Source organism: Pleurodeles waltl, chromosome 6 (genome assembly GCF_031143425.1).
Source record: "Pleurodeles waltl isolate 20211129_DDA chromosome 6, aPleWal1.hap1.20221129, whole genome shotgun sequence".
Lineage (NCBI taxonomy): Eukaryota > Metazoa > Chordata > Amphibia > Caudata > Salamandridae > Pleurodeles > Pleurodeles waltl.
This window is the reverse complement of record NC_090445.1, coordinates 1502812170-1502828327: the sequence shown is the minus strand read 5'-3', so window position 1 is coordinate 1502828327 and position 16158 is coordinate 1502812170. Positions and strand designations below refer to the sequence as shown.

Genomic DNA, 16158 nt, shown 5'->3' with positions numbered 1-16158 from the left:
GAGCACTCCCCGCGTGCACAGCACTACCTAGCCGTGCCCGTGTCTCGCCACCCCGCCCTCGCTACTGCCAAGTGATCAAGGCCCTCCTGGACCTGATCATCCCTGGCGTCTAGTGGTAAGCGTTAGTGTTTAGTGCCTGTTTAATATTGTATTCATTGGGTTCACTGTTTATTTGTATTTTGCCTATTTCCTGTTTGCGACTGTTTTTTTCTCCCGCATTTGTGCCGCTCTCTGTGCCCCCTCACCCCCCAGCGCCTCGGCTCCCGAGCCGTCTCCCCTTTCCCGCCGCTGCGTCCTTGAGGCCCCAATCCCCTCGTGCCCCCATTCGCCCCCACCTCCCGCCTCCCAGCAGCTCCTCCCTCCCACCTCCCCTTCTTAATGGCGGTCGCGCGCCGCTGGCGGGCCAGAGGCAAGCCCGTCTGCGCCCGTCCGCGCCTGGACCCCGCCCAGCGCCAGGACCCCTGGCCCCTGCGATCCCCAGACTCTGCTACGACGCCAGCGCCCTCCTCGCACTCAACACCGGCCGGAACACCACCTGCTTCCAGGCCACCCTGAAGCGCACCCACGGACCCTTCTCCTGCCGCACCTGGTGCTTCACCTGTGACAGAGCCACTAAACTTCAAAGGACCGGAACCAATCACATCCACTGCATACTCCTCAACACCCGCTCCGCACGCAAGCACGCCATTGAACTCTGGGACCTGCTCGACACCGCTCCCCCGGATGTAGCCTTCCTGACCGAAACCTGGTGGAATGACTCTTCGGCGCCCGACATCGCCATAGCTATCCCGGACGGCTACAAGATCACCCGCAGAGATCGCGACAACGGAATCGGAGGAGGAATAGCCATCGTCCACAAGTCCACCCTCAAAGTCTACACCCACACGGACGACACCCTCAAGACCGCCGAGCACCTGCACTTCCGAATCCACACCGACCCCAACACCATCCTCAGAGGAACGCTCGTCTACGGACCCCAGGCACATTCAGCGACTCCATCGCCGACCTCGCCAGCACCCACACACTCACCTCCACGGACTACATCCTCCTCGGGGACCTAAACTTCCACCTTGAGAACAACAACGATGCCAACTTCACCACTCTGATTGACAACCTCGACAACCTCGGCCTCAGACAACTCATCACCGCACCCACCCACGCCGCCGGCCACACACTTGACCCCATCTTCTCCACAAGCACCCACATCACCTTCAACCACACCACCGAACACCACTATACCGACCACCACTGCATCCACTTCACCTTCAAGAAACAAACCAAGCACCACTGCACCCAACAATCGCCCGTCGCTGCTGGAGCAAAGTCACTGAAGATCAGTTGACCAGCACCCTTGCCCAGAACCCGCCAACCGACCCCACCCACCCAGACAACGCCGCTCACAACCTCAGACAGTGGATCAACGACTGCACCAACCTCCTCGCACCACTCAAGAAGCCCACCAACAACCAAGCCAGCAAGAAAGCAACCTGGTTCACCGACGAGCTCCAAAACTCCAAGCGCAACTGCCGGAAACTAAAGAACCATGAACGCACACCTGAAAACCACGCAACTCACAAGGACGCCACCCGCAGGCATCACCAACTCCTCAGACAAGCCAAGAGATCCTCCTTCAAAGACCGCCTGGATAACAACGCACACGACAGCAACGAGCTGTTCAGCATCATGAAGGAACTCTCCAACCCCAGCGCCAACGTCAATGACATCCCACCCTCTCAAGAACTGTGCAAGTCACTGGCCACTTTCTTCCACCGGAAGATCACTGACATCCACGACAGCTTCAACACCACGTCCACCCTGACCACACCAGACCCCACCTTCGGGAACACCACCCGTACCAACCGCCTGACCTCATGGACCAACGTCAACGACGCCGAAACACGCATGATCATGAACTCCATCCACTAAGGATCACCGTCACCACATATACAACAAAGCCGATGCAACCATCACACTCCATCTACGGAAGGTCATCAACATCTCCTTCGAAATAGCAACTTTCCTGGAAAGCTGGAAGCACGCCGAAATCGCCCTCCTCAAGAAGCCCAAGGCCGACCCCACGGACCTCAAGAACTTCCGGCCCATCTCCCTACTCCCGTTCCCGGCGAAGGTCATCAAGAATATCGTCAACACGAAACTGACCCGCCACCTCAAAGCCAACGACATCCTGGACCCTTCTCAGTCCGGTTTCAGATGAAACCACAGCACCGAGACCACCCTCCTCGCCGCCACAGACGACATCAGACACTGCACTCTGAAAACTCGCCTCCATGAAGCCAGTATCCAAGAAAAGGCCCTCAACTGGACCACATCCTTCCTCTCCGGCAGAACCCAGAGAGTCCGCCTCCCCCCCTACCGATCCAAAGCCACCGACATCATCTGCGGCGTACCCGAGGGCTCTTCCATCAGCCCGACGCTGTTCAATATCTCCATTGCCCCCCTCGCACAAGTGGCCCGCCAACACAACCTCAACATCATCTCCTACGCTGATGACACCCAACTCATCCTCTCCCTAACCAAGGACCCGCACACCGCCAAAACTAACCTCCACGAGGGAATGAAGGCCGTCGCCGACTGGATGAGAAGCAGCCGTCTGAAACTGAACTCGGACAAGACGGAGGTCCTCATCCTCGGGCCCACCCCCTCCGCCTGGGATGACTCATGGTGGCCAACCTCGCTGGGAACCCCACCGACACCGACCAACCACACACGCAACCTTCAATTCATCCTCGACTCCTCCCTTTCCATGTCTAAGCAGGTCAGTGCTATCTCCTCCTCCTGCTACAACACCCTCCGCATGCTCCACAGGATTTACAAGTGGATCCCGACCGAAACAAGAAGAACAGTGACACAGGCCCTCGTTAGCAGCAGGCTAGACTACGGCAACACAGTCTACGCAGGCATCCCGGCCAAGCACCTGCAATGCCTACAACGCATCCAAAACGCCTCCGCCCGACTAATCCTCAATGTGCCCCTCCGCAGCCACATCACCCCCCACCTGAGAGACCTTCACTGGCTCCCCGTTGACAAGAGGATCACCTTCAAGCTCCTCACCCACGCACACAAAGCACTCCACAACGCCGGACCAGCCTACCTGAACAACAGACTCAGCTTCTACACCCACACCCGACAGCTCCGCTCCACAAACCTCGCCCTCGCCGTCGTTCCCCGCATCCAACGTAGGACCTCCGGTGGCAGATCCTTCTCCTACCTCGCTGCCAAGACCTGGAACACCCTCCCGACCAGCCTACGTCAAACCCAAGACCTGCTCACCTTCAGACGACGCCTCAAGTCCTTGCTCTTCGAGCAGTAGCAGCACCCCCCCCCGCCTCAGCGCCTTGAGACCCTCCTGGGAAAGTAGAGCGCTTTATAAATACAATGATTGATTGATTGATACCATAGCAAATTAGGAAATCATGTTAGTCATTTTTCAGAGGTGTCAACAATACAAAATAGTAGTTTTCTTATTTGTGTCTATCTGTACACCCATTTAAAAAAGTGCCTTTTAAAAGAAAGAATTGATTATTTTTATATTTCTGGATAGATTCTTGATTGACCAACCATCATCCATCAGGAAAAGAACTCTAGTTCACAGTTTATTAACGTGGTGATTTCTTCTTTAAAGGAAAATCGCTGGTTTGTCCTCATTAAGCTGAAGACAGCATAGTCTCACCCATGCCTTAATGTAATTGAAACATGAGCAAAGTGATGGATGAAATGCTTGCATTAATCTCATCTGGTGGCAATTGCTCAGAGCGTATTTAATTCCTGGAACATTTTGGGGTGATAGGTCAAGCAGATGAGAAGAAAAAGGTGTCCTAAAACGCAATTTCGCCATGCACTTTCTTTAGGGATCTTTGGAAAGGGCTACAGAACAGACAGCTGAATGGAATTACACGAAAGTGGTAGAAAGCTAGACCTTGGTCCAAAAAGTGTCCTTTTTGCAGTGTGGTATGAATCATTTCAGATTTTTTTTAGAAATTAATTTTGAAAAACTTTGAATAGCTGAATGGTTGGGTTCACAAGAGGCTTGGGAGAGTCATACGATTGTTTGAAAAAAAAAAACATAGAGCCGTCTGGTTGACCATGGGTGCTCTTTTTCCCATCGTCTGCCTCGCCCCCGCAGGAACAAAGTCGCCCATGGGAACTCACTCTGTAGTTGGCTGGACCCCAACTTGAAGAGAAAGCTTGCAGCCACCATTTCAGGACGCAAGGACTCTATCCTTATGGCTTGAAAATGTTTTAAAAAATGAAATACAAGGGGGCAGAGAGGGGTCCTAGTAGGCCCGCCTCATCCCCTGGGGCCCAAATGTATTTTTTATTTTTTTTTGGTTTCCGCAAACCTGCGGGTTTGTTGCAGGATCCAGCGTGCCCCTAGACTCCCACTAGACTCCCACTGGAGGCTCACAGGATCGTAAGCGCCTTTGCTCACTCTTGCGTGACACTCGCAAGATAAAAGAAATTGTTAAAAAAGGGGACAGGCTTTAAGCATCTATGGTGGACTCCACAAACTGGCTGTTGGTCATATGCCCTTCAGCTGTCATGGAAAGGCATTGACTGTCTGCGGCCAACACTATGATATGCACAACTAAAGGCCATGCAAAGTGGGTTTTGGCTGCCCACAGGGTTTGTACATAGGGCCTGGTCTGCAGCCACGTCCACACTACTCATGAACAAAGACAAGAGTTGGCATATGCCAGGGTTTGGCTGCCCTTGAGGGGCTGGACACAGGTCTTGGCACAGTGCAGGCCCTGCAGCCAACCCCAGGCTGAGCATGGCCAAAAGCTGTGTGTGTGATGTTGCTGGCGTTCTGCAGGGACTTGGATGCAAGGCCTGGCCACACATGGCTGAAGGCTAAGTGCTGCAGGGTTTATCTTCCCACAAGGGGTGAGACGCAGAGCTTGGCCACAGGTCAGACCCAATGGCCAACCCCACTCTGTGCAGGCTGAAGGCTATGTGTACTGTGGGGTAGGTGTTACATATAGTAATAAAATAGTACTTTATGTTATAACACAAAACCTAGAAATTCACTGAAAAAAAACAAAAATTAAAGGGTTGTTATAATTAGGTAAAAATGTCAGTTAAACATACCATTCTAAACTAACAAAACCACTGAAATTCACCAGTTATAGTTATCTCAGTATAACTTGTGCCCTACATTAACTACAATTTGCCATGTACTGCTAATTATCTCACATACTACATCACCTGTGACATGTTCCATGACAAGATCAAAAACATCACTGCAACATCTGAAATTACATCATTAATGACAATGCTGTGGACGGTGATAGCCTGAGTCTTTGAAGTCTCCTTTTTTTGTTCCTACCTTAATTCTGTTATTTTTAGTCTCTCCATTTCTTCAGCATTTTCCTTGTGCTATCTCTTCATTGCTGATTCCTTCACCCCTTTCCTCAATAATATCTCCACAAATATTTAGCTTGATTCCTTAATTCTCCAAATCACCTTCTTCCCTCCCTTGTTCTCTATTTTATATCATCCTACTCTTTATGATTTCAAATGTTGGCATGCACAACTCAAGCTTTCATTCTTTTAAAATAGGTAAAGTGCCAGTGATAGATTTTACTGTGTGATGAAAATAGTCCGTATCAAAGCCCAGAAATAGTTACATCTCAGTAAGCTCCCTACAAATTCAACAAGCCTTTTTTGTGTTTTCTAAACCAGCTGCACCTAGCTTTCTAAAACATGCCTTACTTAATACATACATTCTTGGCAGTGTTTGTTCTTAACTAAACAACAACGTTCCAATGTTAAAGTAATAATGATTGAAGACAACAAAGGTTGGAAGGGACAGAGCCAACCCCGAAGGTGGCTCAGTACCTCCTGTGTGCAGGAGGTCTTTGGACCAGAGGGCTTGGAGGACTGGCAATGTATATTGTCTGCGACTCTCCCAGCCTGTTCACTCCACTCCAGAGACACAGGGGGGCATATTTATACTCTGTTTGCGCCGAATGTGCTTCAAAATTTTTGACGCACAATCGGCGCAAACCCTGCCCCATATTTATACTTTGACGTCCGACCCCGCGGGTGTCAAAATTCCACCATGTGCGTCATTTTTTGGAAGGGGGAACCAGCCTTGCGTTAATTATATGCAAGGTAGGCGTTCCCTTCCAAAAAATGACTTTAAGGCCTGTACCCCTTATTTATAGTCTGATGTCATTTTGACGCACAGAAGGGGGCAGGCCTTAAGAAATGGCGCAGAGCCTGATGGGCGCCGTTTTTTAACGCCTGGGTCAGGGCAGGCGTTAAGGGACCTGTGGGCTCGGAAGGAGCCCAGAGGTGCCCTCCCCTGCCCCCAGGGACACCCCCTGCCACCCTTGCCCACCCCAGGAGTACACCCAAAGATGGAGGGACCCATCCCAGGGAAGTAAAGGTAAGTTCGGGTAAGTATTTTTTTCCGATTTGTTTTGTGGCATAGGGGGGCCTGATTTGGGCCCCCCTACATGCCACTATGCCCAATGGCCATGCCCAGGGGACATAAGTCCCCTGGGCATGGCCATTGGGCAAGGGGGCATGACTCCTGTCTTTCCTAAGACAGGAGTCATGTCAATGGAGGTTGGGCGTCAAAAAAAATGGCGCAAATCCAGTTTGAGGCCTGAATTTTGCCTCAGACCTGACTTGCACTGTTTTTTGACGCACAACCCCCATTTTCCCATACGCCGGCGCTGCCTGGTGTGAGTCATTTTTTTTGACGCACACCAGTCCGCAGCGCCGGCTAACGTCATTGCATTAATAAGGCGCCCGCATGGTGCTTTGGAATGGCATTAGCCGGTGGTAAAATTTTTGACGCACAACTGCGTTGGCGCAGTTGTGCGTCAAAAAGTATAAATATGGGCCAGGGTGTACTATGTGCTGTGGGCAGGCGCATTGGTCTGAGAGTACCATATTCATCCAATGCTTTATTTGTGTAGGTGGTTACAGAGGGTGAGTCCCAACAATCATGTTGGTGACCTGGACCTATGTTCCCTCAACAGATTTTACCCAGAGGAAGAGTGAGAAAGGAAGAAGCGAATTATAAGAAAGGTGACAAAGGCTGAAAGAAGGGATGAAAAAGAATCAGCTAGAAAGTCGGGAAGATTATTATGGTGGGAGAAAGAGGGGACTCAAAACTTAGCAGTTTTCCTATTCGGAAGCCGGGTTCCAGCACTGTAAACTGCACGATCCTAAAATTTGGCAGCCTGCACGTTTTATGAAAACAAATTAAGCACTGGCTTCAGCACTGTTTAGGCCGAGTACAGGCACCTGCTGCAGGTTTCAGTGTGTGATGATTGCTGTCCGAGAAAGGGCAGGCCAAAGATTGGTGCTGCAGCTGGGGCACTGCAACCCTCTAGATCTAGAAGTTTGCTCGTTGCCTTGGAATAACAATTACCTGAATTTCCAGGCGTAATTTGTTTTTGGTGCAACTGCTTCTAATGAGTAATATTGTAGAAAGCAATTGTGAACTGTACTTACCAAAATCTTAATTGTTCTACACTTCTCCAGACATAATTTATATGTTCTGGGATTGTCAATATTTGTTGCACTATAGGGCAGTGTAAAATGGAATAGTGTCATGTTTCTTCTTCTTGTCATGTGGATGAGCCATACAGTGATTGGCAAAGCCAGCCGGTTTGCATTTCGAGTCCTGCCTGAAGCATTAAAAACACACAGCTACAGTACAAACTAAACAAAGGAAAGATGCCATTCTCCATAGATTACATCTATTTGGAAAAGCATTTATTGTGTGATGATTCAGTGTACATTTCAAATGCAAAATCATCCCTCATAGATTGCAGTAGTTTGAGGTGTAGGTGTACCCACTGTATGTATGTTTAAAGCATTGGTAACGATAGGCGTGCAGGCAGCCGCACTGCCAAGCCGGAACTAAAAACTAAAAGTAAAGGCTTACCACTCAGGGACAACGTTTGAAGTTGTGGAAATAATTGCCCTCTGAATCCTCTGGCTTCCATCAACAGTGTTTTTCTCAGGTGGGCTTGGTACCATTTTGTGAATTATTCCCTCCAATGAAAACAAGCTTTGGCAGAGCCAAGAGGTCTGATGTTGAATCCCAAACTTTAGTTTTTGTCAAGGCTTGTTTTGTTTTGTCATGGTTTTTGTGAGCCTATGTTCTTGAGGAGTTGCCACTATAAAACTAAATATATTTTTTGGCCTCATAAGACATACTTTGTTGCAGTAGTCCCTTGACATTGAAATTATTAATTTGTGTGTTAGACACTGTGTGGCAAATAAAAATTGTGCCATTACATTACTTTTTTACCCAAGTAATAAATTTGCTGTTAAAGCAATGTCATTTACACAAAACAGCATTCCCAGGTGATTAACAAAATGAAGTATGTCTGTCTTTTTACTGCAACACTTGTGTGACTTAGACCTAAATTATTTTGTATTCTTCTGAGACTGCTCCTGACCTTTTGTATCAAAACTACTTTTTATTGTTGCAGAAAAGCAGGTCTGTGCCGGCTGGAGGCAAGTCCATGGTAAGCTCAAAACGTACAATATTGATGGTTGTAATAATGTGCATACTGTAGATTTCTGCTTGTCTGTCCTTTGTCCTCTGTAAGCCGTGGCCCAAGTTACAGTCGGATGAGCTCAAAGTATGAAGGATGTCATATGTGGGGCGATCCGAAGCTGATTTCGCAAATATAAGGGAGGATTTGTGGGCACGTTGTGAAAAAACTCAGATACAACTAGGCAGGCCATTAAAATGAGCAATTTGTGTAACACCTCCTACCACCCCGAAAAGGTAGTGTCCATAAATTACACAGTATACGGTGGCAGTGTTACTAATTCCAATGTACATCTTAAATTTTATTTTTTACGCCCACTTTGTTGTAATTCCCATTTGTTACTTCTAATTATTTTGCTTTGTTTTCCTGTTCACATCATATTTATTCCTCTTCCCATTGTGTATGTTTTAATTATAAATTTGATGGTTTACCATTTGTGTTTTTCCTTTCAAGACTTCATTCTTCCCCTTTTTTTCTCCACCCGTCTTTTTTCTTAACAGCAGCTAACCCCCACACCATATTTAGCCCTTTTTCTTTTCCCTTTTTACTGTTTCTCCTGCACCTTCACATTTTTTCATATTACTTTTCTTTTTCCTCTTTTTTAATTGTTTCCGTTGGAGGAGGGAAGTACCCACCATGCTCCTTTTACTTTTCTGCCTTCTATTTTTTCCTCATTGTCTGTTTTTCCTTTTATATGTCTGCTCTACTCATCCTATTTTTCATTATTTTTAGAAGTGTGGAGTATTGCAGAAATTTTTGGGGGGAGGGCTGCTATTTTCAATGTGTAATATTTAAATGTGATTATGTGATTATTTCTCAGTCTAAATTTAATACCACTTACTTGGCCGGTGCTTTTGCCCTCTTCCACTAATGGAACCTAATGTGAAATCTGCATTGTGAAGCAATCTGTGAGATGCCAAATACCACTTCCAGAAGGATTTTGCAATTTATCTGGTCTAATTCTGAGTGTGATTATATGCCTATCCTCTTCAGAGTTTTCGAATGTGAGTGAGGGACCTCCCCATGCTCGGATATGGTGCTCCTGATGTGGCTACCCTAAGGAAGCACCACACAGAGGTACCCTATTCTAAAAGAAGACTTTTGAACTTTTTGTAACAGTTGGTAATTGCTTATTTGGCTGCCTCTCCATCGGCCCACGTGGATGCAATCTACTCAAATCCCCCATTGCTTTGGGTTTTCTTTTAAGCAGAATAAGGTACTATCTTATTGTGTAATTGAGTCCTAGAGCAAGGAATTTAATGCCAGATCCTTTAAAAAGACCAAGATTCCCCTTCAATCATTGAAATTTCTTGATTAATCTTTACAAGTAGGCCGGAAATCAGCTAAACCTAATCCTCCTTTTGTTTTGTATTATTCTAAGTCTAGGTTCTGTCACCGTCCCTATTCTCTGCTTCATACTTTTTTTTTAGTTTGGTTTCATTGTATTAGATTCTAGTTCCATTTATATGGTCGCTTAGATGCCCAACGAGTCTCCAAATTGATTAAAGTGTTAATACTCACTCCTGCACTTTTGTGCAAGGGAATTTTAGATTCATTGATTTTAAACAAGTCAACTTCATTTAATTAACAGACTTTCTCAAAACAGTCTCAACATTTAAAGCCTGATTTAGATCTGGGCGTATGGAATACTCCATCACAAACGTAACGGATATCCCAACTGCCGTATTACAATCTCCATAGGATATAATGGGATCAAAAAGCGGCAAACAGGATATCTGTCACAATTGTGATGGTGTATTCCCCTCCTCCAAGATCTAAATTAGGCCCTAAATGTTGCACCCTACTGGAAAGTGGCACGGTTTAGGGGTGTCCGAATCTGGGTTCCACATCAGTGGGGACACAAATTTTGTAAGAACAGAACACATCCAAAGAACAAAAGAATTCCATAGTTTGCATGAGAACACAGACTAGAAGCTAAAAATGGCAATAAAACTACTCAATTTTCTCCAAAGCTACTTGCAGGTTTCGGAATGTTTTAATGTTGATAATAGATAGGTTACAGGGTACGAAGTGGATATATGTCTTTTTCCCCAAAGAAAGAATAGTGGTGAACGAGAGGTCACAGGAGTCCAGGACCTAATTAAGGCACAAGGAAGGTTGTGACAAATTAAATTTCAAATAATTAAAAGTACAATGAAGAGACATTTTGAGTCACAATGATAATTCCACATCCGCTGAAAAGCATCGAGCAGAATGGATAGTAAAGAAAGATAGGAAGATAGGTACTCAAATTGGCTCAATCTAGTTCTCAAAATTAGGATGGCCTTTCATTTAGACACACATCTAAGAGGTGCACCCAAGCCAATGGAGTTTGCTTTAGAGGTTTCCAGAAGGATTCACTCTTATATGGTGGTTGTGAACTTGCCGAAAGTCACCATCAAGAACGGTAATGTCTCAGGATTCAGTGGCAAGTCAATAATGAGTGTGCCAATAGTGAGTGATCTAGAAGTAACCAATGACATTGTGTTCCAATGGTGGACTGTTTAGAAGCCACTAGTAACATCATGCTCCAATTGTTAATAGTTTGAAAATCATTAATATCATCGTGTCGTAATGATAAGTTGTTTTGACATAACCCATTACGCAAATCTCCCTTGAAAAGTGTAGGTCAGCAATACTCTTAAGCACTAATGACTAATACTTAAGAAGTCTCGAATAACCATGGACTAAAAAAAACAGTTTTTTAGAAGTCACCTAAACATGTGTTCCAGTGATGAGCTGGTGAAAAATCCAATTGTATATGATTTAGAAGTCAGTATTACCATCAAGTTCTAATTTTAAGCGTGTTAGAAATAATCAGTAGTAAGCTCAAATAGTGATTGGCCTACTAGTCGCCAGTGACCTTAGGCACCAATAATAAGTGGTTTAAGACATTGCAAATAAAACAAATGTGAACAATGGGTGAATGGCTCAGACGTTGCTAGAATCAACAAGCTACAGGATATATTATTAGCCACCAAAGATTATGGGCCTCATTACAACCCTGGCGGTCAACGACCGCCAGGGTTGAAGTGGCGATCGTACCACCAACAGGCTGGGGGTACAAATCGCCATTACCGCCGTCAAACCACCGGGATTGGCGGTTTACCGCCATGGTTGTCCAGACGGTCAGAATCCGCCAGGGGGGATTTTGACTCCTCTTCCCGCCAGCTTGTCCATGGCGTTAGACAATGCCATGGATAGGCTTGCAGTAAGGGGAGTCGCAAGGCCCTTGGGGGCCCCTGCAGTGTCCATGGACTTGGCATGGGCAGTGCAGGGGCCCCCAGACACAGCCCTGTCGCGATTTTCACTGTCTGCCTAGCAGACAGTGAAAAGCACGATGGATGCTGCTGCACCCGTTGCACCTCCACATTGCCGCCGGCTCCATTAGGAGCCGGCTGCAATGTTACGGCCGACATCCCCGCTGGGCCGGCGGGCGGAAACTCTTTTTGCACCCGCCGGCCCAGCAGGGATGTCCAAATGCGGCCGGCGGGTTTCCGGCTGCATGGGCGGCCGACTGACGGTTCAGCCTTGGCGGTCGGCCTCGTCCGACCGCCAAGGTTGTAATGAGGGCCTATGTTCTGTAAAGATGAATTGTTTGAACATCTCTCAAGTCCACGAGCAATAATGGTGATTGGTCTAGCAGAGTACAGTAGCCATAATCCTCACAGTGACTGATTTAGGCAGTGTCAAAACCATTCAGATCTAGTGCTAAGTGGTTTATAAGTCATCAATAAATGGAGGCTATGGTGATAAGGGGCTATGAAGTTAATTTAAAAAAGCAATTTGTTTGAAAATCACCGATAGTCACATGTCCCAAAGGTAAGATAGGAATACATCCTTCAACCATTGCCTGAACATTACCTTTTATCAGTTACAGTTTGCACTTTTATTTTTGATTGTACCTGCCTGTCCATACAAGGACCCATTAGGGACATTTGACCTTTGAATATCCTCTCTTTCGTAGGTTTAGGGTCATATTTAAGGCAAAATGGTGCAGTGCAATGCAGGACGTCACCTGGCTTAGCTGCACTGCCTCACTGCGAAAGGGCAGGATGTGCTGTATTTAAGGTATATGTGCATCCTGTCCTTTCTCCTGAGCTGGTGCACAATGGGCTGCCTAGTGCCAGTGCACCATAGTGCAAGGGTGCCTTCGTTGCATGCAGGATAATGTTTGTGCAGGAAGGGACACATTCCTGCAGAAAAATAATCCTGAGAATCTTTTTTCTCTTTCTATGTGTGCTACATCCTGCAGCACACATAGAAAGAGGAAAAAATAGGAGAATTCCAACAGGTTTACAAGTCCTCGTAAACCTGAGAATGCGTGAAAATCCATGGGAGTTGTGTGGGAACACCCACCGCAATGCACATGGAACGCCTGCCCAAGGCACAGTAAGGCAACGCAGTGATTTGTGCTGTGTTGCCTTACTCCAGATTTTCGGAGCCACTCAAAGACTCACAAAGTGGCTTTGCATGGCTTTAAAAATCTGACTTAGAGGTTTGTGTCAAGTATCTACCAAGTTGCCCCTTAAAAATCTACATCACTATGATCCTAATGAAGTTGTTCATGGTCTTATAGCAGTTCCACAGTGACTTTAGGACTCACTGGAGATTGTAAAGTAACGAATACTTGGGGAAGGGCTCAGTACTCAGTAATGCAAAAGACACATTGGTTTAAAACTTTACCTCTGTTTCTAACCATTAATGGCCAGATACCGGAGGTGTTGTGTATCACTTGTAGTCAGGGCAACAAAATGTATGCATTTCTGCTTCCACTGCTTTTTCTGTATAATTATAGACTAGCTCAATTTGCCAAAAAATCCAGCATCTGCTGCTCAATTCAAATGGATCAAAAGTTACTAACACGCCTCCACACATTTTGCGGCACAGTGGCAGGCCCATCGTAAAGGTTAACTCAATATCTTTCAGTTCCTAATTGCTTTATTTTGCATATGCAGCTCGACCTGAAGTGGCAGTTACGTTCACAAGTTTTGGAACTAACTGCCCATGGTGCACTTTAGTACATGTAGTTTTCAAATAAGCATTTGTAACTTGTCAGCACGCTTTATATGAATCCAGCAGGTGGCCACCTCTGGAAAGATGTCTAATTGATGAGCCTTTGCAACAACAAAGGAAATAGTTCCTAGAAGTTGCAGGACGATGTACAGCCAGAGACCAGGAGCAGTGTGGGGCATAGAAGAGAAGGGGCACTATCTTGGAATGATATAAAAACAAAGGAAGGTGGGACTGGCATGCTACCTGAGGGACAGGGTGTGGGGGCAAGCAACACCTTAGACAATAAGAGGAGTTTAAAATTGGTATTGGGAAATGGCGGGAGAAGGGTGCGACAGAGCAAGCAACACAATGACAGCGGGCAAAGGATGGGAAGGGGACTGCAAGCACATGCACTCCTATGGAGTGCAACAACTGAAATAAAAAAAAGAGTACTCGGGAAGCACTCGGCCAATGAAAAGACTCTGGCTGTGGACAAGAAGCTGTACTTGGTGCATGCTCCACGGAATGGAACAAAAGGGGAACAGAAAGTGAAACGAAAGGCACGGATCAGTGAGAAGCATGGAATTAAGAGTTGTGTTCAAGCCAACCAATTTTTTATATTTTTTTAAAGGAAATAGAATCGTAAGGATAGTGCAGGTAACATCTAAAAGTGAGAAAAAAATTGTTATAGTGTATTGCCACAAAATATGCTGCATTCCACCACATAATTTGCCCTTGTTGCTGCATAATTTAGTCAATGATGTTGCATAATTTTGTGAGTACTTGTGTTTTAATTGGCCCTGCTTTTAGGGCAGAGTTTGACAATGATCATCATGGACTTGGCAACCGGCAGAAAACTGATCGAAATTGAACTGCAAATGTATGCGTTTAGCATATTGAAGAATTTTTGCCTTTTTTATCTGTCACCGCATGTGGCCTAGTAGTTATGAACAGCATGAAAACATTTTTATGTTATGGGTTTGCAAATTCACTTTATAACAAGAAGGGTTACCCAAGTGCGACAAATTCCCATAAAATATCTTATGGGATAAGTTATTCTGTTTCTTAGAAAGCAATTGTCTTGTTATTTATTGTTTCATTGTTATAGCTTTATGGAGGAGGATTTTTTTGTCGGCTTTCTTTCTTCTAATTCAAAAGCCCATGAAATCCACTCAATAATCAGCTTTTCAGCAATTTTTATTTGTTGTACATTTATTTATCTAGTATTTGATGGAGTGCATTTCGACCAGAGGTATCAAAGCGCTATGAGGAGGAAATGAGACCATGAAACTACAATCCGTCTATGATTAGGCTTCAAATAGCCATGTTTTCAGTTGTTTAGGAAATAGCTGGAGGGAAGGAATGTTCCTAATTTTCAAAGGTATAGTATTCCATAATTTGGCTGCCGATGTAGAAAAAGCTTGATCCTCCCATTTCACTTTCTTGGTCCTAAAGGCATAAGCTAACTTCCTCCCAGGTATGTACCACTTAATAAACGGAAGAGGCGAGGAAGGAGCCTGTAAGTGAAGGGAATTATGAACCAAGCACAATGCTTTGAAAATAATCCTCTTCCTAACCGGTAGCCTGTGAAGTTTATGCAGGTTATCTTTGGCCGATGCATACTTATCTAGACCCAGAACCAAACGTGCACTATGATTCTGGATCAATTGTAGCTTATTTAGCAAGGATTGATTAATGTTCAAATAAAGAGCATTACAGTAGTCCAGTCTCGATCCAATCAGGGCTAGTACTACTTTTACTCTCAAATCCTGAGGTATGAAAGGGAGGATTTTCTTGAGCATCTTAATACTCTATCTGCAGGCATTGGTGATTTTATTAACCTGAAAATCAAACGTTAAGGCAGAGTCACCAAGAACACCCATATTTTTCACTGTGGCTGAGGGGGCCGGAAGGGTCACGCGCGGCTCCGGCCACCAATTAGAATCCCAAACAGATGACCTATCGCCGAAGACAACGATCTCAGTCTTGTCTCCATTCATTTTAAGCCAATTCCTATCCATCCAGTTCTTAACCTCAAGCATGCAGGCCTGACATTGTTTAGCAGTATCCTGCGTCTTGTTGCCATATGAAACAGTGATTTGTGTATCATCTGCATAGGAAGATACCTGAAACCCAAAGGATCGCACTAGTTCTGCCAAAGGTTCAACATACAAATTAAACAGATTTGGACTAAGGGAGGATCCCTGAGGAACTCCACAAGGGAGCTTAAAAGGGTCAAAGTGTAGTCCCCACTTTTAACTACAAATGATCTATTCTGAAAAAAAGATGAAAGCAAGTTTAAGGCTGGTCCTCTCACTCCGACCTCATAAAGACAGTCAGTTAATCTGAGTGGCGAGATGGTATCAAAAGCAGCCGACAAATCCAGTAATATCACCCCCCCCCCCCTGTATCTACCTGTTTTCTAATTGTCTCAGTGGTTGCCAACAGGGCAGTTTTGGTGCTATGTAATTTCCGGAACCCATGTTGGAAGCCATCCAGACAGCCATAAGTAGTCAGGAACGAGGTGAGCTCTTGATTTAAAGGTTTCTCCAGGATTTTAGCTAGAATGGGCAAGAGCGCGATAGGGCGCAGATTCTTAAGGTCTTCTGAGTCACCG

The 16158-nt window shown here is 45.7% G+C and overlaps 1 protein-coding gene across 1 annotated transcript in view; it reads left to right on the top strand.

Annotated features, from left to right (window-relative positions):
* Positions 1 to 16158, top strand: part of PLCH2 (phospholipase C eta 2) — a 1343524-nt gene that overhangs the window by 1185446 nt on the left and 141920 nt on the right. The window contains exon 13 of the mRNA XM_069240985.1: positions 8481 to 8516. Within this exon, the coding sequence (XP_069097086.1) occupies positions 8481 to 8516 (36 nt within the window). The remainder of the gene's footprint in view (positions 1 to 8480; positions 8517 to 16158) is intronic.